At 39.3% G+C, this 22,592-nt stretch overlaps 1 protein-coding gene across 1 annotated transcript; it reads left to right on the top strand.

Moving 5' to 3' along the window:
• The first annotated feature begins 1,280 nt into the window (after positions 1-1,280).
• On the top strand, positions 1,281-21,709 carry YWHAB (tyrosine 3-monooxygenase/tryptophan 5-monooxygenase activation protein beta). Its single transcript, XM_079126945.1, has 6 exons — positions 1,281-1,484; positions 14,439-14,741; positions 16,871-16,994; positions 17,702-17,865; positions 19,442-19,537; positions 19,802-21,709. Exons 2-6 carry the CDS (start codon positions 14,442-14,444, stop codon positions 19,856-19,858), a joined length of 741 nt encoding a protein of 246 aa, XP_078983071.1. The 5' UTR covers positions 1,281-1,484; positions 14,439-14,441; the 3' UTR covers positions 19,859-21,709.
• Positions 21,710-22,592: the final 883 nt, after the last annotated feature.

Consider the following 22,592-nt stretch of genomic DNA (forward strand, 5'->3'; position numbering starts at 1 on the left):
ATTTTTTAAAAATGTTGGCAACTTACTCAACCTGTTTAGCAATACTGGAATGCCGAATTAGGAGAAGGAGTCATATAAATGAATTGGGGTCTTTATGATGGGAGAGAAAATAACAGGTGATAGCTGAAGGGTAAGGGCAGCTTCTTGAGAACCTTGATTGTCTCACTTAAGGAACTTCTGGGTCTAAGTGATCATCAAAGGATTTAAGCAAGAAAGGGGACACGATTACAACTGCATTTTTAAAAAAAAGATCACTTGGCAGTTGATGGTGGCAGGGCTGAGAAGAGGGTTGTGAATTATAAGTCTATCATTAAGCTAAGTAAGGGTAAAGGAGAGATGACAAAGGCCTATTTACTTTGTTCTTTCTCCTAACAGTCTGTAAACTCTAAGCCAGCAGGGCGCCCGTCTGTCTTGTTCATTGCTGTGTCCCCAGTACTAAGCAGAAAGCTTGCTTCATGTTTGTTGAAAGAATGGAGGAAAGGGAGTGAAGGCGGAGGCATTTTGAAGGGCTGGGTTTAAGAGTCAACTACCTTGAAAGGAATAAAATGTTGATAATGATGAAAGCAGTCAAGGGAGTGGGGCGACAAGGAGACCTGTTTTTTTCCCTGAAGTTTCCCCTACAAGTCTTGGGGAGCGGGTATTCTCAATGAAGAAATAATGTACCAAGGTTTGTTTTTGTTTTTGTTTTGTATTGTTTTTTAAAGTCCTTGGCGTGTTTGATCCGTGGCACTTCCTGTGACCTTTTCAATCCACAAAAGGAAGAACTAGTTTAAAGGACTAAAAGGAAGATTAACTAAAAAACATATGGATGCGCATTTCTCAATTCTAGGTACAGTATTCTCAGTGCCCACAACAGACGGGATTGACTGCGGCCTCCGATCCCCTGAGGATTACTATCAGGCTGGGGTGGGAACCTCTGACCCTCGGAATCTCGAGGCCCTGTGGGTTCCCCCTACCCTAAGCATAGAGGGCAACCCCTTACCCAAATCCCTCTCCCAGACCTCGCAGTTCCCACACATCCGATTTCTTGACCACCACCCCCAGCTCCGCCCTCTCTCCTCCCACCTCCTTTTCCTGCTCCCCCGCCCCATTTCCTTCCCCTTCGCCCGCCTCCTCCTCTCTCCCACCCAGAGACCGACACCCACCCCCGTCCGCTTCATCCCTGCCCTCCGCTCTTCTTCCTCCTCCCTTCCGTCAGTGCCCCTCTCGGGCGGCCAGGGCAACCCCGTGCCTCGCTTGCCCAATGAGGAGACAGCACAGGGTGGGGCGGGACTTGGGCCGGAGCGGAAGTGGTGGCCGGAGCGGAAGTGGAGCTGCCGCCACCGCCGCCGCCGATTCCGGAGCCGGGGTAGCTGCTGCCGCCGCCGCCACTGCAGCCACTGCAGCCACCGCTGCCGCCGCCTCAGGAGTGGGCTTGGGAAGAAAGCGGTTGCCACTCTCAGAGCTTCGTCGGAAGCACTTTTGCCCCCTGCTGCCCTCCCACGGTGAGTGCGGCCGGTCCCGCCCCGGGCCCCCAAGGGCCCACGCTGGAAGCCCCTCTCGCCCTTTCGGCGACAATCACCGCATCCCCACGGGTGGACTGCGAGGGTATCTGCGCTCGGCCTTCTCGGCCCCGCGCGGCCGCTGGCGGCGCGGGCCCAGCCTTGCCACGGCCCCTCCCTGTTTCCGGGGCCGGGCCCTCAGCCTCTTGGAGAAGCCCGGGCCTCCCTCGCCTCCTGCGGCCCTGCGGGGCAGGCGGGGTGCGGCTCCGTACTGCGTTGGAAGGGACTGTCGGGCGGTGGGCCCCGGAAACGCCCCCCCACACTCACATTACCGACCTTCGATCTCTCCCTGGGATTTGGTGGGCGCGAACCGTCCCTTGCAGCCCTGTCGCCACTGTTCCATGCTTTCGGGTTTCCAGATACTGAAATTTAACCAATGCGAGAGAATTTTCGAGCCCCACTACCCCTGCTGGACTCTCTCTGGATGAGTACAGGGTTTAACCTTGGCAGATAGCAGAGGGGAAACCCCCTCCCACTTTGCAGTAAAGTCATTTCATCGTCTTTCAGTGGTTTTAGAGCTTGGTAGGACCGGGGATTCCCAGGGAAAAGCAAGATTGAGGTTTGAATTTTAAAATGGATTCATTGGAACCGGTTACTGAGTCAGGCGGGATCCCGGGAAAAAAATACCAGAGTCTGAGTACTGGAATATTTCCCCATAGTATTTACTGTCATTTAATGCCACAGTCTTTTGTGTCCTCGCCCAAAATTCCCCCATACGTTTTAATCTGAAATTTGCCTGATGGCCTCCCTGGTGAGGAATGGGTGGGCGTGATGTGGATTCTTTTTCATCAGACGAGTACATCTTTGTTTCTTGCAAATGGAGAACTTGCATGTAATGGGGGTTTCAAAGGTGGCAGCATTGGTAAGACAATTTGCCAACCTTTCTGTTAAAAATGCATGTCTCTTGTCCTTGCCTTCACTGCATTTCTCTTTGGTAAGGCTAGATAGCATCAGGCTCTGATTTTACTTGCCCTGTGTGGGAGATGGAATTTGGCAAGATGATGTTATGAATATATAAAATCAGCCGGTCACAGGAGCCAAAACAGAAAGGTGAAGCATTTACAGGAATATGAGAGTTGTCTGCACTTCTCACTGTCTCAGTTGTTCATATGAAATCATACACATATGCAGTTTATAGAACTGAACACATGGTTACTCAGCTTTTTGCATTTTCCTGTCGAAAATTTGTAAGTATTATTTGGTTCTTGGTGAATTTCTTCTTGACTGCCTCCAGTGCACACAATTTATTAGGGTTTTCTCAGTTTGTCCGAGCCTGTATTTTTCTTTGGTCCATGTCCTTAGCAGCACACAGCATGGTGAGTGTGAAACCTATTGGTTTTATTGGACCTAGGTTAAAACTTCAAGCAGGGCTTTCAAAATGGAAAGCTAAAAATCCAGTAGCAACTGCTGAATTATTTTCCTGGCCTCTGCCTTCAATGAAATAAGAAACCATTCACCCATCTTACAGATGAAGACTTTATGAGAAATGAAGTGATTCGGCCTAAAGCACACATCTAGTTGCAAATTGAATATCCTCTTTTATCAGTAGTAAATATTTATGGACCATCAGCCTCTGGAGTATGATCTTCTGAACATTTCCCATCATGCAGTGCTTGTGTTATGTTGAAGCCATTTTAGAATTGGAGCTCTATAGATCTGGGAGGCAGCCTCTATAAACCAGGCTGAACAAATTTCCTTGACGCTAGTTCCCCAGGCAGAGTCTCTGGAGATTTGGACTGATGCAAAAAGTGCATTTTACCCACTTGACTGTTGATATAGAAACAGAAAAAGAGCTGAAGTTGAAGTTAAGTAAATTTGATTCATTTCTTGCCTGCAGTATTTTCTAGCTGTGTGATCTTAAGCATGTTAATCAATCTGGCTTTTAGCTTTCCTGATACCGGAGTTGTCATGAGGCCTTTTGACAAACTAAGTTGTTAAGTGTAAGCTCTTAGTTTTGTTGTTTTTTAACCACAGAGTTCACTTTCTTTTTTTCTCCAGTTACATTCTGTTAAGACCCAATCCTGCTTTTGTACATATTGCTTTGAAAAAATGATACTTCATTATAGAACTTCTTTCCTTATATACAAATCCAGTCTTTGAGTCATTTTCTCATCTGTACAGTGCAAATGGTAATGCAGTCTTTGATACATTATGACACACTCAAAGTAAGTATCTGGAATATAAATTTTTAAAAATTTTAAATTAAACTTATTTATTCATCTTTTGCCATGCTGGCAATTGAACACAGGGTCACACACATGCTAATGGGCAAGCAGTACCACTGAACTTCCCCAGCCCCTAAATTTATTTTTCAGTCGATAACATAAACATTGTATAGGGGCTGGGGAGATAGCTCAGTTGGTAAAGTGCTTGCCTTACAAGCACAGGGCCCTGGGTTCAATCCCCAGCACCACCAAAAAAAAAAAAAAAAAAAAAAAAATTGTATATACAAATGACATCCTGTGGGATGTTTCAGAACACGTATGCATTCTGTAATATTTAAACCATATTAAACAAAGTCCTTTCTTCCAGGTTTTTTTTTGGGGGGGAAGCTGGGAGTACTGGGGATTGAACTCAGGGTCTCAACCACTGAGCTACATCCCCCACCCTATTTTGTATTTTATTTAGAGACAGGGTCTCATTGATTTGCTTAGTGCCGTTCTTTTGCTGAGGCTGGCTTTGAACTTGGATCTTCCTGCCTCAGCCTCCCGAGCAGCTAGGATTAGATTATAGGTGTGTGCTGCTGTGTCCAGCTCTTCCAGGTTTGATATATACAGTATATAATTGTTACCTATAGTCACCCTACCATCATATCAGAACTTACTCCTGTCAAACTATAACTTAGTACCCAATTGATCAACCTTTCAGTCATAGTTTTTTACCATATGCATGAATATACCCATATTTAGTCATGGCATATGTACTATATAGCATAGATAGATAGAATCCACTTATTTGTAATTAGTTCACCAGCTGATGAAGTAGCATTAGGTAATTAGTCTACACTCACTGTGCACTAAGCATTTACACATATTAGCTCAGTCTTCATAACAGCCAATAAGAGGTAAGTACTGTAGCCTCATTTTGGAGGTGAAGAAAGTGAGGCACAGAAGAGTAATTTTTCCCAAGGATACCAACACAAGGTAAGTGGCGGAATTGGAAATCAAACCCAGATGGTTTGGCTCTAAGGAATTATAGATTTCTACTTAAGGAATAATGTGTATATTTTATGTGAACATAAAATATGTGTATATTTTAGCCCTTCATTTTTATTTACATGTATCCTATTAAAGTAAATGTGTTTACACTGAAACTTCTGCTAATTTTGAAGACAGGATTTATTGGAGGATATACCCCTTCTGGCCTGAGGAATGATACTGCTGTGAGCATTAGGAAGCAAGCTTGTGTAAAATCCAGTTTTTCTGGTACTTGCTTCTGATCAGGGAGAAAGTTCATCAGCTACCTTTGTGGCTCACAGTTCTAGGTTCTTTACCTAATAGAATTTGGTCATGGCCATCGTTATTTACTGTTTATCATACTACTTTTCTGTAGATTTTTAGATTTTTCTGTGTATTATTGGGGAAGAAGAGATGAGGGGATATATCTATATAAGTAGAAAGAAAATTTTAAATTATTACATCTTGTTATGCTGCCTGCTCTTTTACGTGGCAACAAAGTTCTTTTCCTTTTAAATGAGGATACCTTAGAGAATGAACTAAAATTTCACTGTAGAGGGACTTTTAAGTTCCTTGGTTTCTACATTCTTCTAAAGAGAGATGACAATTCACACATTAGGGGGCAGGAAATTACAGTTATGTAATAGCAACTTTTAAGTTTTAGAACCATTTTAATTGCTACATGAATATGATCCTCATAGTCATCTCCATGTTAGGATGGAGAAACTAACAGCTGGAGCTGGGTGCTGAGGGGAGTTTTCTAAGGGGAAAGTTTAAGGGGGATGAATAGACTACAGTACTTTGTGTTTCATGATATGCATGCTCAAAGTCAATCATAATAATACTTTCTCTACCAAAAGATCTTCCAAAAGAGGCACGGTCACATGTTTCTAATACTTGTAATGAGATGAAAATGAACGATGGCCTACCAGGAACAAGTTATTCCAGCAGATTGTAGGTTAGCTCTTTTTTTTTTTTTTTTTTTTTTTTTTTAAATTCTGGCCAGTTCTTTATTTTGTAATTTTTTTCCTGTCCTGGTTGTTTATTTCATTGTTTTCTCTAAGCAACCCAGGAAGAGTTATTTCTGAATGGCCTTGACCAGGACAAACATATTAAAGGGTAAAATAAATTATATATGAATCCTATCCATTATTATTATTTGCTCTTCAATGAGAACTTCAACTTAAAGCTCATTTGATGACTTTTTAAATATACAACAACTTAACTAATAACCTTGCATGAGTCTTCAAAAAATTAATGTCTATCTTTTCCTTAAGTAGACATTGAGAATAATAATTGATCTTTAGAAGATTGTGCTACATTGAGGAAAGAACATTAGTTTTAAAATTAATGTTATAACTGTGTGACCCTGAGTTACTCTTATAAAAGGCAGCAGTGTCACCTACTTCATAAGAGTACTGCAGATTAAATGAGTTGCTATAAATCCCTAAGTGCTTTGCCCTTTTGAGTAAACCATAAACAGTGAATATTTTTCTTAAGCCCATTAGCTAGTTTGACTTTTTTGTATAGCTAACTAATTGGATTTCTGAATGGAAGAGATAGATGGTATTTCAAAGACTTGTTGAAACTGAGTTTTAAGCTATAAATATAGTAATAGGTACAGAAAAATATTAGTCAAAAGGCATAGTGTTGTCTCCTGATTAGAGCTGACTCTTCAAATAGTAGTCTTAGGATAGACTACACGTACAGTGTATAGATCAGATATCATCAACCTCCCTGCCTCTGTCCGTGTGGGCAAAAAAACTTGTTCACTTCTTTACAAAAATGTGTCACTTGGTCAAGTGGTTTGCAATTCAAAAGTAAGAAAGTCTGGATTCCTACCTTAGGCTCATAATCTAGTGTAGAGTCAACAAAGACATTTATAATAACTGATGTGTGCCACTTTTAAAAATAGGCGTAGGTTAATTAGCATGTTACTTTTTAAAAAAAATCTTCAAAGAAAGCAATTTAGAATTGGAAAAAAAAATAAGATGCATAATAGATTTACTCCTTACACGAACCTTGTTAATTAGATTTACCTATCTTATGGATGAGAAAACAGACCCACACAGGTCCAACGACCTGGGGAGTTGGAATATGGAACTGGTAGGTTGGGTTGGGTGACTTTGTTATGTTGGTGGGTCCCAGACTTTGAAACCTGATCATAAGGATCAACTATTTGGGCTGTATTTAGGATCATAATTACCATATTAAGTTTTTGGATTGATCACTTAAAGCCAAGAGATTAATCTATTGTCATATCTGCTAATGATTCACATTGCTTGACCTTGGGCTTATCACTTAATACCTTTATTGTTTTAAATTTAATCTTGGCTAATTGGACATAATTAATAATGACATTCAAAGTTGGTGTGAAGGAAGGAAGGGATTTTGAAATAGAGGTCCAGTTTCCCTTCACCATTCAGTGTTCACTAGACATAAAGCTAATGATTTTGTATTTCAGATATGCTATGTTTCTGTTTTTAACAAAGAACCTGCAAATGTTTGAATGAAATGAAATTTATTACAGGACTTTACATTTTGTGTGTAGAAAGGCACACAGAAATTTTTAGAGTAGGTGTTTTTCAGTGAGTAGTTTTCTTTGAGAGCCAGGAGTACTTGACTTTTTCTGGATCACACCCACTAGCCAGCTGGTCCTGCTGACTTTCTCAGTCCCTCCGCAGGAGCTTGGCACACTTTCCTTTCAGGAGAGTGACTCCAGAGCTGTGACTTTACTTTATGGTGCTGTGGGTGCTCTATCTGGAATGATACATGTTCTGAATTTGCAGTCAGTTCTCTACCCCACCGAAACTTTTGAGCCTAGGTTAAGATTCTCCTGTCAGTTTCCTCTCTCTGGATTGATAACTGTTTTCGTTTCTTTTTCCACTTTGGCCTTTGCTTTTTGTCATTTAGAAAAACATACATGTACTTTGTTCATACATCTCTCTTTCCTGTCACCACCTGGAGTTCCCTTTTTCTCTCTTACACATAGCTCTCCATCCCATAAAAGGAGTTGGGACCCATATACTTTTAAACTAAACCACCCTCCTCTAATTCTAGCTACTTTTCTGAGAAGAAGCATTGTAACCCATAAATGTATGGTATTTTCTTATGTTCCTGCTATTAGAGTTTATGTTCTTTGAGGGAAGATCATACAGCTTGCATTTCCTTTGAACTCCCCTCAGTGATTCAGAGTTCTTGGAAATACTTTTTTTTTTTTTTTTTCCTTTTGCAGTTCTTTCAGCACACATTGGCTTATATGCACTACATTTTTGTGAAGTAGCTTATGAGTAAGAATGTTTACCTGTGAGCTTTTACTTTGACCAGCCCCATGTAAGCATTTTATGTGCATTATTTTATTTGATACCAGTTAATATCAACTTTTTGACATCGAGGAAACTGAGATGCAGAGAAGTTATAATATGGAAATATGGGGAAGGGATCACTTAATTTCTGTACAGAAACCCAGATTCATTGTATGTAGGGCTTTCCTGAAAACAGATTTAGTATGTTTTATATAAAACTTTGGTAATTCCAGACAGATAAGAGATGACAGAATCCTCATTTTAAACTTCTAACTCGAAGCTGAAGAGATGGCTCCTCTTGGAGAGCACTCATCTAGCATACGCAAGGACCACGGTTTGAGTCCCTCCCCAGTACGTCAGGCGGAAAGGCTTTTGAATAAACTTCTAACTCAAAGTTATTTAGAATTGAATGTGTTCTTTTCCTCAAAAACAAAATGTAGCTGAAAGTTAATGCATCTAAAGCCACAGCCATCATTTTCAAATCTTCCTTTGCAATGCCCTCTAAAACACACACACACACACATACACACACACACACAAGCACATATATAGTGAGACACAGATTGATTAGTGATAGATAGTCATTTTTTTTCCTTATTCTTGGGTGTCTTCTCTAGCCATTGGGAAATAACTTCTCAGAATTTTGATCCTGTCTAAAAAAACTTAGGCAGAGAATTGAGATGGTGAGACTGGGCTGGTTCTTAGATACTGTTATTCTAGCATTTGTTGTCCAAGTTAGGGTTTGTTTTTTTTTTTTTTTTTTTTAAGGAAATCCTATTAACTTGTTGGCACCTTTAGAATTATTTTCCATAGCTTTCTGTTTTCTAAACATGTTTTCTTATAAAACAAATTATTTTGTCCTCCTTGTGCTTATCACAGGCTGTGTTCTTTTATGACTATATATAACACACAGATGATCATGCAGTCTTGGGCCATCTTTCTCTTTTATTAATCATCCCCTTATTGTTGAATATTTAGATTTTTTTTTTCAATTTTTCACTATGCCATTTGCTGTATTGATCAGCAAATGCTTCCTCATCATCTGACTTGCTGCATCAGGTGACTTAGGAAAGACTGACACCCATCACTACCATGTTAGAGTGCTTGAGAACTTTTATTCTCAGGCATGTCAGTATCTTCCTGAAATATGCCAGGCACAAGAAAACTCTCTTGGCTCACTGCAGATCTGGACACACCCCTGCCCCCAATTTTGTCCTGCATGTTTGTCTACTCTGGTATCTTTGACTCTCTGAGGTTGGTACTAGGCTTGATGACCAGTCTATAGGCTTTTATAAAACTCAGAATAAAAATTATGTCCTGATCATCACTAGTTGTCATCTCTAGAAAATTTGATTAGGAACTTGTAAATAAATCAGTCAACAGTTAACATGTATGCCCATTTTTAGTTCATTGAGAGGTTATTTCCTGTACAAGATTGTTTCAGACTTGCTTTTTCTCCTCAGGAGCTTGTATATTTATAAACAAATTCAGCTGGGCATGGTGGTGCACAATAGTAATCTCAGCTATTCAGGAGACTGAGACAGGAGGATTGCAAGTTTGAGGCCAGCTTTGGTAATATAGCAAGACCCTGTCTCAAAATAAAAAATAAAAAGGATTGAGGATATAGCTCAGTGATAGAATGCCTCTGGGTTCAAATCCCAGTCTTGATTGATTGATAGTTCACTCACTTTCTTGCTCAGGGGTAGAACACTCCTGGGTTCAGTCTCCAGGATGGATGGATGGGTAGATGGATAAATAGATAAAATAAAAATCCAAGCTCATAATAATACCTCAAATGTTTATGCACTATGCATTTTTTAAGAAGTTTCCATGTTTAATGTTCTTTAATTCCCTATCCCTCATGTTCACAGCAACTCTTCTAGGGAGATGCTCTTGTCTTCATTTTGTAGGCTGGAATACTGGGATGTAACAAGGTCTTATGGCTGTGTAGTGGCAGATTGTGCTATGATAACAGCCCTATTGCCTTTCTGCTGTACTACCATATACAGGCAGTCTGTGTTCTTTGTTGTTCCAGTAATGAGTGTTGAAAAATGTATCAGATATGTAATTTGAGCATGAGTTTTGTGCTGAGCACAGTGTTGTTTTTATTTTTTCTTTATTTTTGTTTTTTGGGGTACTGAGGATTCAACTCAGGAGCACTTGACCACTAAGCCACATCCCCAGCCCTATTTTGTATTTTATTTAGAGACAGAGTCTCACTGAGTTGCTCAGCACCTCGCTTTTTGCTGAGGCTGGCTTTCAACTCATGATCCTCCTGCCTCAGCCTCCAACAGTTTCTGATGACACTAAACATGAAATAGTAAGAAGCTTTCCTTGGAAATGCATTTGTGAAACTAATTGTTACAGTTTTCATCATCTGTACCATAGAATAACATAAAGAAACTCTCCATGTGTATTTGGGGTGGTGGGCATGGTAGACCAATATGTGCTTTACAGCCCCTGATAGGTGGACAGAGTTCGCATAGGCAAAAAGTAAAAGAGTATAGGAGAGCATTCTAGATGAAGAAGATAACAAAAGCATTTTTCGGTATGTTTGAGCATGGCATTTATAGGCCATGTGGTGATGTCCAGCCTGAGAGAAGGGTACCTACAGAACAGTGAATGAGAAAGCCTGACTAATAAGGAGGAGCCAAGTTATGAAGTACCTTGAAAGCCAGGTAGAGTGTAGACTTCATGGACTGTAGCCAAAAGGGTTGAAAGTTATTGAGTAGAAGTGCGAGCAGGACTAAGTAAGTGGTTTAGGAAGAATAATTTTGAAATAGGGCCAGAAGCACAGACAGTAAGGTACAAATACGAGGATTTAATATGCTTGAGGAATAGAAGCTTTGAATTTCTTGAGAAAAGAGAATACTACCAAATTTGTAGGTTGCTCTTTTCAGGATTTGTCCATAGATTCGGTAGCTGTGTGTTCATACTGATTATGGGCAGGTTGCTGTGGGAGATATGCCTCAAAGGAGCTTGTGGTATAGGAAGGGATTTGAAGTATATACAAATAATTTTAATACTGAGGAAATGGGATAAGACATGACAGGTATAGAGTAAATGCTTTGTGAGAATAGTTTCATCTTACTGCAGCACTGTCCAGTAGAAATAGAATATGAGCTCTGTGTAATCTAAATTTTTCTTGTAGCTATATATTTTTTAAAGTGGACAAAAGGAGTGGGGTGTAGGTCAGCCGTGGAGCCCTTACCTAATCTGTGCAAGGTTCTGGGTTCAGTCCCCAGTGTTACAGAAACCCAAGTGAAATTAATAATTGTATGTATTTCTATATAATAACCAAAATATTATGATTTAAATGGGTGGGGCCAGTCACATTTCAAGTGAATAGCCACATGTGGCCAGTGGCTGTGGTATTACACAGCTTGGGCTTGGCTTAAGCAAGATTTCTTGGAGCAGTAGCATTGGAACCATGCTCTGAAGACTATTCAGAGTAAAGGGGGAAGGCCATTCCAGATACAGGGATTGACTTTAGTGAGTCAAGACAGAAAATCACACTTTGTATGTAAGTGTGAAACACATATCGTGTCGCAGGTGTATTATAGGAAGTCTGAGAAGACAGGTTGGCAAGCATTCATTCATAGGGTGTGGGTGGAGATCTGACTCTACTGTCCATAGCAGAGAATTATTAAGAATTTTGAGCAGGAAGTGACTTGATCTGGGCTTTTAGAAGATGGGTCTTGGGACTGGTGGGGATGTTACTCAGTGGTAGAGCACTTGTGTAGCATGTGCGAGGCACTGGGTTCAGTCCCTCGTACCACAAAAAAGAAGATGGATCTGATAGCAAAGATGTAAATGGGCTGGAGATAGAGACTGAAAGCAGTGGGTATAGGGAAAGAAGATGGATGGGAGATTTATGGTAGATACAGAAAGAGGAATGGTTTCATTTCTTCCTTGTCTGCTGCCTTGCTCCAAACTGCTGGGTATTGTGTAACCCGTTTCCTGTTGAAATTGGTCTTGCTGCTTCAAAATCCATGTTATATAAGTCAAAAGTTATGTAAGCAGTAGGCATCAGGACATTTGGCTATGGATTTTGTTTGTTCTAAATTGTTTCTGTGTGTATGTGGAATTAAATTTTTTGAAATGGGTAGAATAGGGTTTTGTGTTTGTTTTTTTTTTAAACATGCATTTATTTAGTCTTACTGTAACATGATGGTTTTCAGTCTCCAGGATCTCTTGTGATGATCCCGGAGAAGCTTGAAATAGTTGGCCTCAAATCAGAAAGGCCACATTTTATTTTAGGAAATAGGGTGAGGACATTTGGGAGGTCTCAAAGAGTACTCAGAATTCTTCAAAGTGTGAGTTAAATTTTAAATCCTTGAACAAGGAGAGAAAAGGGGGTTGGGTAGGGTACTTAATTTGGACCCTAGTGCAGTCAAAGAGCTTTGTGGCATCCTTCAGCAAGGTCAGTCCTTCATATTTCTGTTACAACCCTGTATGGATAGCTTAGCTCTGAGTTGGCTTTTGCCCAGAAATTTATTATCTGGAATCTTTCATAGGTAGTTACATAGGTACTGTTTTATGAACTTTGAAGTTGAACTTTAGGTGACTTCTAACTTTAAGTCAGTCTGCAGACTGTAAATTGAGTCACTGAAAGTTAGATTCCCTCTGCCGTGCTTGGCATTTTTAGGAATAACAATTGTTATTTAATAACATAGGAATTGTTCTGATCCCAAAGACTTTATGATCAAGAAAGTTAGATATACTGAAAGTATGTAATTTTAGTATGATAGAATATTTCTTACTTGGTAAGTAGACTAGGTCATGTTGTTTGTGAGTGCCTCATCTAGAACACATTTTATGTGGATGCTGCCAGAGAAGAAAGCTCAGGGAACTACAAGCAGGATTCTCACAGTTTGAGCCTGGAAGCAGCATCATTTCTGCTATCTCCTAACTGCTGAGGGAGTGCTCTGTGTAGAGAGCAGCAAATGGAGTCTTTCCTGAGGATTACTATCTGCTGTAGATTCATTCTAGTGTTGTGAGTAAAGATGTCATATAGATCTAGGCAAGACTTGCTTCACTAAGTGTAACCTTACAATTATCTAGTCTTATATAGAGGTAGCTCTGAATATGATTTAGATAATAAGCAGTAGGAAGAAACTTCACAGTTCTGGAGAATCAGCTCTTACTAAATTGCCTGGATTTCACTGTGCTTCATCTGATAATGCATTTTTGTGTGTGTGCTAGGGCCTCATGTTTAGAATTTCTTTCTTCAAAATAAAAAAAATGGGCTGGAGCTGGGCATGGTGGTATGTTCTGTAATCCCAGCAGCTCAGGAGGCTGAGGCAGGAGGATCACAAGTTCAAAGCCAGCCTCAGCAACTTAGCGAGACCTTGTTTCTAAATAAAATATAAAAAGGGCTGGGGATGTAGCTCCATTGTTAAGTGCCCCTAGGTTCAATCCCTGGTCCATTTTTTAAAAAAGGCTGGGTGAGGTGGTGCACATTGGTACTTCCAGAGACTCAAGGTTGAGGTCAGCTTGAACAACTTAACAACCTGTCCCAAAATAAAAAGTAAGAGGGGCTGGAAATGTAGCTCAGTGGTAAAGTACCCTTGGGTTCAGTCCTTAGTACCACAGAAATTAATAAATGAATAAATTAGCATATTTTTACTCTGTGGCACAGATGGGTGTATGTAAATTTAAGCCAACATTATGTAAACTAACTTTTAATGGTTGGTAAATAATTTTTTTAGTTACATTTTTTTCCAAAAATAATTACTACACTAAGTGGTGATTAATGTAGTGGAGACTTGACTTAAGGTGAGGTGAATAAGAGGCATTTACCGATTGGTCTGTATAAAGGGTTTGATAAAAAGATAAACTGAAAACACCAAGAATTTTGTTTTAAGAAAATTTCAGTGAACTCTTGTGATTCAAATAAATTTAATTAAGTTCTATTGGTATACATCTTGTATACTTTTATCTTTTGCAACCTATACCTAAACAAAATTAGTACCCGGTATTTGTATATAATGCTTTCACCTTTTCACAGTGCCTCACATAAAGCTCATGTTCTTTTAAGAGCCTCTTTGAGAGTTGGTAGTGCTCTCGCTTTCCAGAAAGGAAACCAAAGCTCTTAGGTTAAGTGGTCTAACCAAAATCATACCCCTTTGGAGTAGCAGAGCTAGTGCTTGGTAGAGCCCAAGTCCATCTATCCTTGATTTATGCTTCTCCTCTTTGGTGTGTATTGGAAAATTAATTGACCCAAATAAAGGTCTTAGCAAAGTACCTGACAATATAAGTGCTTAGTACCTGATCCATAATGTCAATGGCATTTGGAACTAGATGTTTCACTTTCAGGTGTTCTTTCCAGAGGAGATGTAAGAAGATTCACACATGTATTTCCTGGGCCCTGAAGCCTGACATTTGCTTTTCTTTTTCTCTTGCTCTTATTCTAGGGAATGACCATGGACAAAAGTGAGCTGGTACAGAAAGCCAAACTCGCTGAGCAGGCCGAGCGCTATGATGATATGGCTGCAGCCATGAAGGCGGTCACTGAACAGGGGCACGAACTCTCTAATGAAGAGAGAAATCTGCTCTCAGTTGCCTACAAGAATGTGGTAGGTGCTCGCCGTTCTTCTTGGCGTGTCATCTCCAGCATTGAACAGAAAACAGAGAGGAATGAGAAGAAGCAGCAGATGGGCAAAGAATACCGTGAGAAGATAGAGGCGGAGCTGCAGGACATCTGCAATGATGTTCTGGTAAGGGACCAGTGCTTCTGCTTTAAACAACAATTTCTAAATAGTATTAACTTAATGTCCAAATGCAAACTCTCAAACAGCGTATGAAGGAAAGAGGTGTCTGAATATACTGGAAAGCTGAAAAAACATTTGCAACTCATTTTTATGCACATGATGTGATTTTTTTTGTATTGTTTTTTTGTTTTGTTTCATCAGAGGTTGTTCATCACTTCTGGGTTATTTTCCTCCCCTATCAAAAAGACCTGTGAAAAACAGGAACATTTAGTCAACATCTTTTCTTTAGAAATTGAGGCCAGATAGACAGGATTTTAGATGCAGCCACAGATATAGGCTATTCTCTATATTCATCTAAGTAGTGATGTCATCTCCTGTAGGGGAGGCAGGATCAGAAAGCTGAACTGCCTTTCATCTTCTCCCCAGCCCTGCCTTCACAGTGAAGAGTCCTGTTTTTGTCTGAAAATTAGGCACATTCCTCAAGTTCATTATGTGTACCAAAGCCAAATCGAAGGTGGTTTGGGGATTCTCTCCTATGTTTTATATAAGCTAGAGTCATATTATTGATACTTTGTGACCACAGTTTGGGGTTGGATGGGAGGGGTGCATATCCTAGAACAAATCATGATCATATTGTCTTTCCCTCACATCCTGAGCCCACTGGGAACTTTTTTTTTCTTCCAGGTGAAATCAGGTAAAAATGAACGGTGAGGGATGCTTTGAAGGGAAAAGGAATTCACACTTGTTGATCTACCTCCTCCCCTGCTGGCTGCCTCTCCGAATTACTGCCCATGACACCTTTCTTTTGAAAAACCAGTACAAAGTTTGTCAGCCATCAGGCAGTACTCATCCCTAACCCCCAAGGAGTTATACTCTGTCTGCAAAGAATATTAAAACGACTACTGCCCCTTGTGTCTTCTCACTTTGATTGATGAAATCCCCTTATAACTAAGCTTTGCATTAAGCTTCTCCTTTTATTAGATTCATGGTATAAGATAAAAAGAGTATCATGGCTAAACTTGTTGCCTGTTCGTCATTTGGGGGTTTGTTAATGGTGCACTAATTCCTGAATGTTAGGTACATCTGGTATTCAGATGAAGTATGGCATGCATTCCAAGGGCACGAAAGTTCCATAATTCCTGAAATGTAGACCAGCTTTTAAGAGCATCTGAAAGAATGTGAAGAAGAGCATGGTACTTACTGCCTCTTAACCAGTTTTTCAGGATGCCACATTCTAAAACAACTCTTCGAAAATATTGCTCTGTATACGAAGCTTGGACTCCTTCAGAACTACTTTTGTTGTAAGCATAAATGTTTAAAGGAATTTATTATTAATAATAGTATTAGACTCTTTGAGTGCTTACTGCGTGCCAGGCATCGTGTTAAGCACTTTATGTACATTAGCTCACTTGTCCTCTTGATTACCCTAGAAGGTGGCCATTGTGATCCCCCATTGTACAGCCAAGCAGACTGAAGCTTGGGGTGAGAAGGCAGTCTGTCCAGGGTGATATAGATACAGACAGTAGGCAGAAGAGGGGTTTCTTCCCAGGTTATATTGATTCTGAACTTAGTTCTTCGCAGTTTTGTTCTGTTATCACTTTTTTCTCTCAGAATGGAAAGATATTTTTCCCCCCTCTAATTACAGAAATAATACAAGTTTATTTATTTTTAAAAGGACAGGGAAAAATACTATAAAGTAAAAATCACTTCTGATCCTATCACCTAGAGGACCATTATGAACATAATCCTTCCAGTTTTTTCCCCTATGTATTTGTGTGCCTGTACACATATATATTTTAATATTAAATATGATTCTTGTGTTTATATTCTGCTTTTTTCACTCATTTCTTTTGAGAGTCTTTCCATGTTATCAGTGTAGTTCTGCATCATTTTTGCATAGCATTGCATTGTAATATTTTAATTAACCCCTTATGGATGGTCAAAGTGACTTTTAACCGAAGAATACGGGCATCTGCTGTCATGACCTGAGCTAAACAACATTTAGTCTCGGATGAAAAAAAAATTTTTTAATCTTCAAAAAAATTGGTAGTGGTAGTGTGTATCTTGAATCTCAAATATAATTTTAGCATCTTGTAAATAATTCAAGAGTCTTAATAATGTGAATCATTTTTTAGGAGCTGTTGGACAAATATCTAATTCCCAATGCTACTCAACCAGAAAGTAAGGTGTTCTACTTGAAAATGAAAGGAGATTATTTTAGGTATCTTTCTGAGGTGGCATCTGGAGATAATAAACAAAGTAAGTAACATTTAAACAAATTTGAACAATAGAGGAGCTCTTACTTCTTTTGTAATGAGTTCAACAGTTTTTGCTTTTGTTCCTGCACCATCAACATTAGATAATGTTGCAGTAAGCAGGATGTAAAAGACCATTGCATTGTGATGAATGGGGTGGGGGTCGTAGACAAAGCAGAATGTGTCTAAGGGGCAAATGTGTGGGACATTAAAATCTGATGCATAAGGCATTCAAAGAGCTCTTTTTCTTGGGGATTATTAGGTAGCTATCTTTTTAGAGACAGAATGTTAAAATATATTAGTCCACCATTATCCACAGTTTTGTTTTCTCCAGTATCAGTTTTTTTTTTAAGGTCAGTCAAGGCCTGAAAATATTAAATGGGAAATTCCATCAATTCTGAAGCCCCTTATTTTTCCACTAGAGCATATTGTTTTCTATATTCTATCTTGTTAAAGATTATGTCTGTATTTCTTAGTTGCTTTAATAGTCTTGGTTATAATTGTCATTGTTTCCCCCAGAGCACTTAATGTAGTACTTGACTTAGAAAAAATATTTAGTGACTGTTTGTTTGATTGAATGATAGAGACACATCTTGTTTTGATGGATCATTTACATCAGCCCACTTTGTCAAAATAATTTGATCGTGAATCCAGTTTATGACGCAGCTTGTGAAAGAAGCCAGCCTTTAATATTTTTCATCTTTCTTACAGCCACTGTGTCGAACTCTCAGCAGGCTTACCAGGAAGCATTTGAAATTAGTAAGAAAGAAATGCAGCCTACACACCCAATTCGACTTGGCCTGGCACTTAATTTCTCAGTCTTTTACTACGAGATTCTAAACTCTCCTGAAAAGGCCTGCAGCCTGGCAAAAACGGTGAGAAGGATCCTCTGATTTCTGATCATAGTAAACAATGCTTGTGCTTTCTAATAACTTTTATTTTTGGACATCCTCGTTGTTTTGGACTTTTTGGTAGGTTTTTTTTAAGGGTAGGATTATGTCTTTAATGAAATAAATACAGACCTATTTGTGATTCCTTCTCAACACCTCCTGCTGATTTTCGTTTCGTTTTGTTTTGTTTGATTACTGTTTTTGAGGGATGGTTGCAGAACATTCCAGGTAAAGGTAGGTTTATTGTTTTTCATCAAGCTTTGGGCCTTAGTTATGTTTTGACATCCTCCTACCAAGATGGTAGGTTATGGCTGTGTAAATGAAAGAAATCAGGCCACATTCCCTCTCCCTTCCCTTTCTTCTTTCCTGCCTTCCTGTACTGGGAGTAGAACCTTTTAAGTCCTTGTTTATATTAGGCAAGTGCTCTACCCTTGAGCTATCTCCACAATACCTACCCCCCCCCCCCCTTTTAATTTTATTTTTGAGACAGGATCTCACTAAGTTGTGCAAGTTGTCCTCAAACTTGTGATCTTCTCTCTCAGCCTTCAGAGTAGCTGGGAATAGGTGTGCACCACCACACCAGCTGGACCACATGTTCTTTGTGTGCTATATTTCCTCCTGTCTTACTTTTTTTAGATATATATATATAAATATATCTGTAAACACGCACATGGGTTTTTTTGTTTGTTTGGTTTTGTTTTTTGTTGTTTTTGGAATAGGTCCTAAAATGAACCCTGTAAGTTGTATCACTTAACCTGTTGAGTCTCATTGTCCTAGATATGGGACATCTATAAAATCTTAAATTGAGAAACAATTGTACCACTTATGATAATTTTGGAAATATTATGTTTTTAAAGTTCTCTTCTGAGGAATAACTGAATGATTATAGCATTTGAAAATCTATGGGGGCTGGAGTTGTGGCTCAGTGGTGGAGCACTTGCCTGGCATGTGTGAGGTCCTGGGTTCCATCCTCAGCACTACATATTAATTAATTAATTAAATAAATAAAAAGATCCATTGACAACTAAAAAATATTTTAAAAAAAAGAAAATGTATGTATTTCCATATGTACAAAAAAACATATAAAGGATATATAAGTGCTAGCTTATCATTTCCAGCCTATTTTAATATACTTGTGTCAATTTTGTTGAACTCTTCACAGAATTGAAAATTTGGGCTTAATGGGTTAACCAAATCGGGTTTGGTGAAGTGAGTTTCACTCTTCTACCTTTGTTTTTGTATCTTAAGTTAAAAAACTATTGGGATTTTCTAGAATTGTTTTTGGTAATTAAAAATTTATGTGGATTGGCCTAGAATAAATGTGCTAGGGTTAACAGTAACACTAGTTCCTTATTAGACAAAGCCAAATTTATTAGATAAAGCATAATTTATTTCTTGTCTCAGAAATTTTAACATTGCTGGTTGGTGCTTTAGAAACACACTAGACTCCCCCAGAGTACTATAAAAGAAGAAAAATTGTAGTCAGTTATTAAAGGGGAAAAGAGCTAAACTATCAATTCTGAGAACTTGTAGATTCTTTACTGAAGGCTCTTTGTTTTAGGCATTTGATGAAGCAATTGCTGAATTGGATACACTGAATGAAGAGTCTTACAAAGACAGCACCCTGATCATGCAGTTACTTAGGGACAATCTTACTGTAAGTACTACTTTGGGTGGTTTATGGTCTCTTTCCTGTTCACCTGCTTAATAATTCACTCTTATCTAAGATTCAAGAGAGAATTTTTACTGTTAAATGTTGTTCAGTTAGTTATAAATGACTGCTAAAATTGTGACCTTTATAGTCATCAGTGTCTGCAGTAATACAGAAGGAATTTTAAACAGTTGAGTGAGATAAGATATACCACTCCTGCTTAAGTTTGAGTGGCCCTACTTTGATGATACTTCTTTTTTTCTCTTGCAGCTGTGGACATCGGAAAACCAGGGAGATGAAGGAGATGCTGGGGAGGGAGAGAACTAATGTCTATCATGCTTTGTGATCTGTTCAGTGTCACTCTGTACCCTCCACATTTATCCCTTTGTGCGATAAAAAAAAAGAAAAAAAGAAAAAAAATCGTACGTTGACTTAAATTTTTCACAGCCTCAGCCTAGCAAAAATGGTCCATGGTATAAACAGTTGGTATTTGTATCTAAAACTTGGATTGGTCACATAAATGCCACGGCATTCTGAAGTTTTGATATCATTAACATTGACAGAATTACTGTGTGCTTAATTTTTTTAACTGAACACTGTGATTATGGGGTTTTGTAACTTAGCAGAACTCTTACTGGTAGAAAAAATAGACCTGAATTATGTGTAACTTTTTGGAAAGTTTAATCTGATATCAAAATAGTCACTGAAATACAATTCTGTTGTAAAGTTGTACAGAAAGTTATAGAGACTATATTGTGATGCTGGGACTGGAGTGAGACACATCAAGTTTAATGGTAATTCACAGTAATTCTGCCTGTGGTTCAGGGCTTTAGACACTTGACCAGTTTGGGCTGTTGCCACTCAAAAGTTCATGACCACAAATGTCTACAGTGTCTTCCTCTGAGGAAACTCAGATCCTGAAATTGAGATTCTTTGTGGCAGATAGCTGGGTTATGACACTGCAGAAAGGTTCCATGCTCATTACAACATGGGTGACTAAGCCCCCTTTCCTACAGCAATATGTTACTGATTTGCAACTTTTCAAAACAATGGGATCTGTTTTCCTTGTTACCACTTAGCTAAAGAAAAACAAGCTATGTATCTTATGAATGACCTTATCTGTTTCCTGGGTAAGGCATTTAAGAACAATGTTCTGTAGAGATTGCCTCTCACTTGAGGAGTACTCAGTCTTTGAGATATTCCTAACTTGGGTATTTAAATTTTGAAATCTAAACATTCCTTCCCCTTATTCTTTTGAACTACTGACTCTGGTTTTCTCTTCCCTCTTAAAATGTATGTTCTTTTGCTTCCTTACATTTTCTTCCTTTGGAATCCTGTACCTTTTGTTTACTTTTTATATCACGTGGGCAGTGGGTGCAAGACAGTGGTGAGCATGTTGGTGGGCAAGGCTTGCATCAGAATTGAGAAGAGCTTCTCACACCATATCCCTGTCTTCCTCCAGTTGTCAGCACAGTTGTTGCTCTTCATTCATACTACGATCTGAATCAAAAAAGTATTTTTAAATCTCCATGATTTCTCCCTGTATTGCAACCAACCTTGATAATGCTTGTTAGTGCCTCTCACCAGATCTCCAGGTGTACTCATCCAGCTCAGTTCTCAGACATGTCTACACAAGACCCTACAATGCAGGGAAGTTGCATGGGCACTGCAAAGGAGAGAATCAAGAATAGCCAGACCTGTCAGTCTCACGGTATCACCCCTTACCTTTAACATTCCATGTAGCTGTAGAGTCATTTGTTTGTCCATCTGCTGAAATGAGAAAAGAAAAATTCATGCACTGATTTAAAACAACCCCCCCCCCAAAAAAAAAAAAAAAACTTTAAAAAAATCCCTTCTTTCTAGCTGAACAAAAATGTGCAGTTAATACTTGGCGCTTGAAAATGCAGTAGTGAATGTGGAACCAAGCCTGTCTGTATATCTGGTAGCTCTTTGCTTTGTTTTCCTTACCAGTATTCTGCCTAATGTTTGCTTCTGTGATGGTTATATTGCCTAGCAAGCACACCTGTGGTTGTGAAAATAGTATAGCAAAAAAGAAAAATCCCCGGTTATTGATGTACTAGATTTGTGTATGTCTTTTAAACAGTTCTAGTTTCACCTTACACGGAATAATCAGGAAAAGTGTAAAAACTCAAGTGAAATAAAAAATTTTATCAGTTAGTTGCTTGTGAATTGATGTGCCACCACTATCTCTATCGCTACAGAACTAAGTACGTACTCTGATCACATCTATTTTTAGCTCTTTTCTTGAAAAATAGATAAAACAGGTGGGTGATGGGTACACTCCTGTAATCCCAGCTATTTGGGAGACTGAAGCAGGAGGATCACAAGTCCAAGGCCAGACTGGGCAACCTATCAAAACCCTGTCTCAAAAAAAAATAAAAGTTTGAGGGAGTTGCTCAGTGGTACAGCACTTGCCTAGCACGTGCAAGGCTCTGGTTCAATCCCCAGTACCACGCCAAAAAAAGAAAAAATAGGCAAATAGCTTAATTTCATCCTTCAAGTGTGGTAAAGAGATTACCATTAATTAAACAGTCTCTTCTTACCCATTACTTGAGGCCTGTCACCTTCCACAGCAAACCACCCAGGCAGGTCCTTTTTGTGGCTTGTAAGATTTGGTATGCACGATTAGTTTGCAGTACTTCCAAGCCCTCATTGTTTTTAAACCCTCACTACAACCAAGCCAGTGAGATGGAACCAACGTACTTTATGGTTGCATGACTTTTGGTCATCTTCTTGTTGCTGTTCATGATAACCTGCAGCACTGCTTCTTCATAGGGTTTACACCCCTTTTAAAAACATCCACTCCCACAAGGAGACAAATCACAGAGGGGTACTCGGGCTCAAGATAAGAATTGGTGCATCCTAGTGTGCGGCTGGACAGTCAGACCAACTCCTGCCCTCAGTTTAGGAGCTGTTAAACCTGTGGAAGCCACACCCAATTTAAGGCCAGGAGAAGCCTGAGATCCTGGCAGAAGCACAGAAAAGTATTAGTCTACAATGGACAGGAATTTTAACAAAACGGTCCTTCCTCACATAGATT

The sequence above is a fragment of the Sciurus vulgaris genome, assembly GCF_902686455.1.
Source record: "Sciurus vulgaris genome assembly, chromosome: 2".
In the NCBI taxonomy this organism is placed as follows: Eukaryota; Metazoa; Chordata; class Mammalia; order Rodentia; family Sciuridae; genus Sciurus; species Sciurus vulgaris.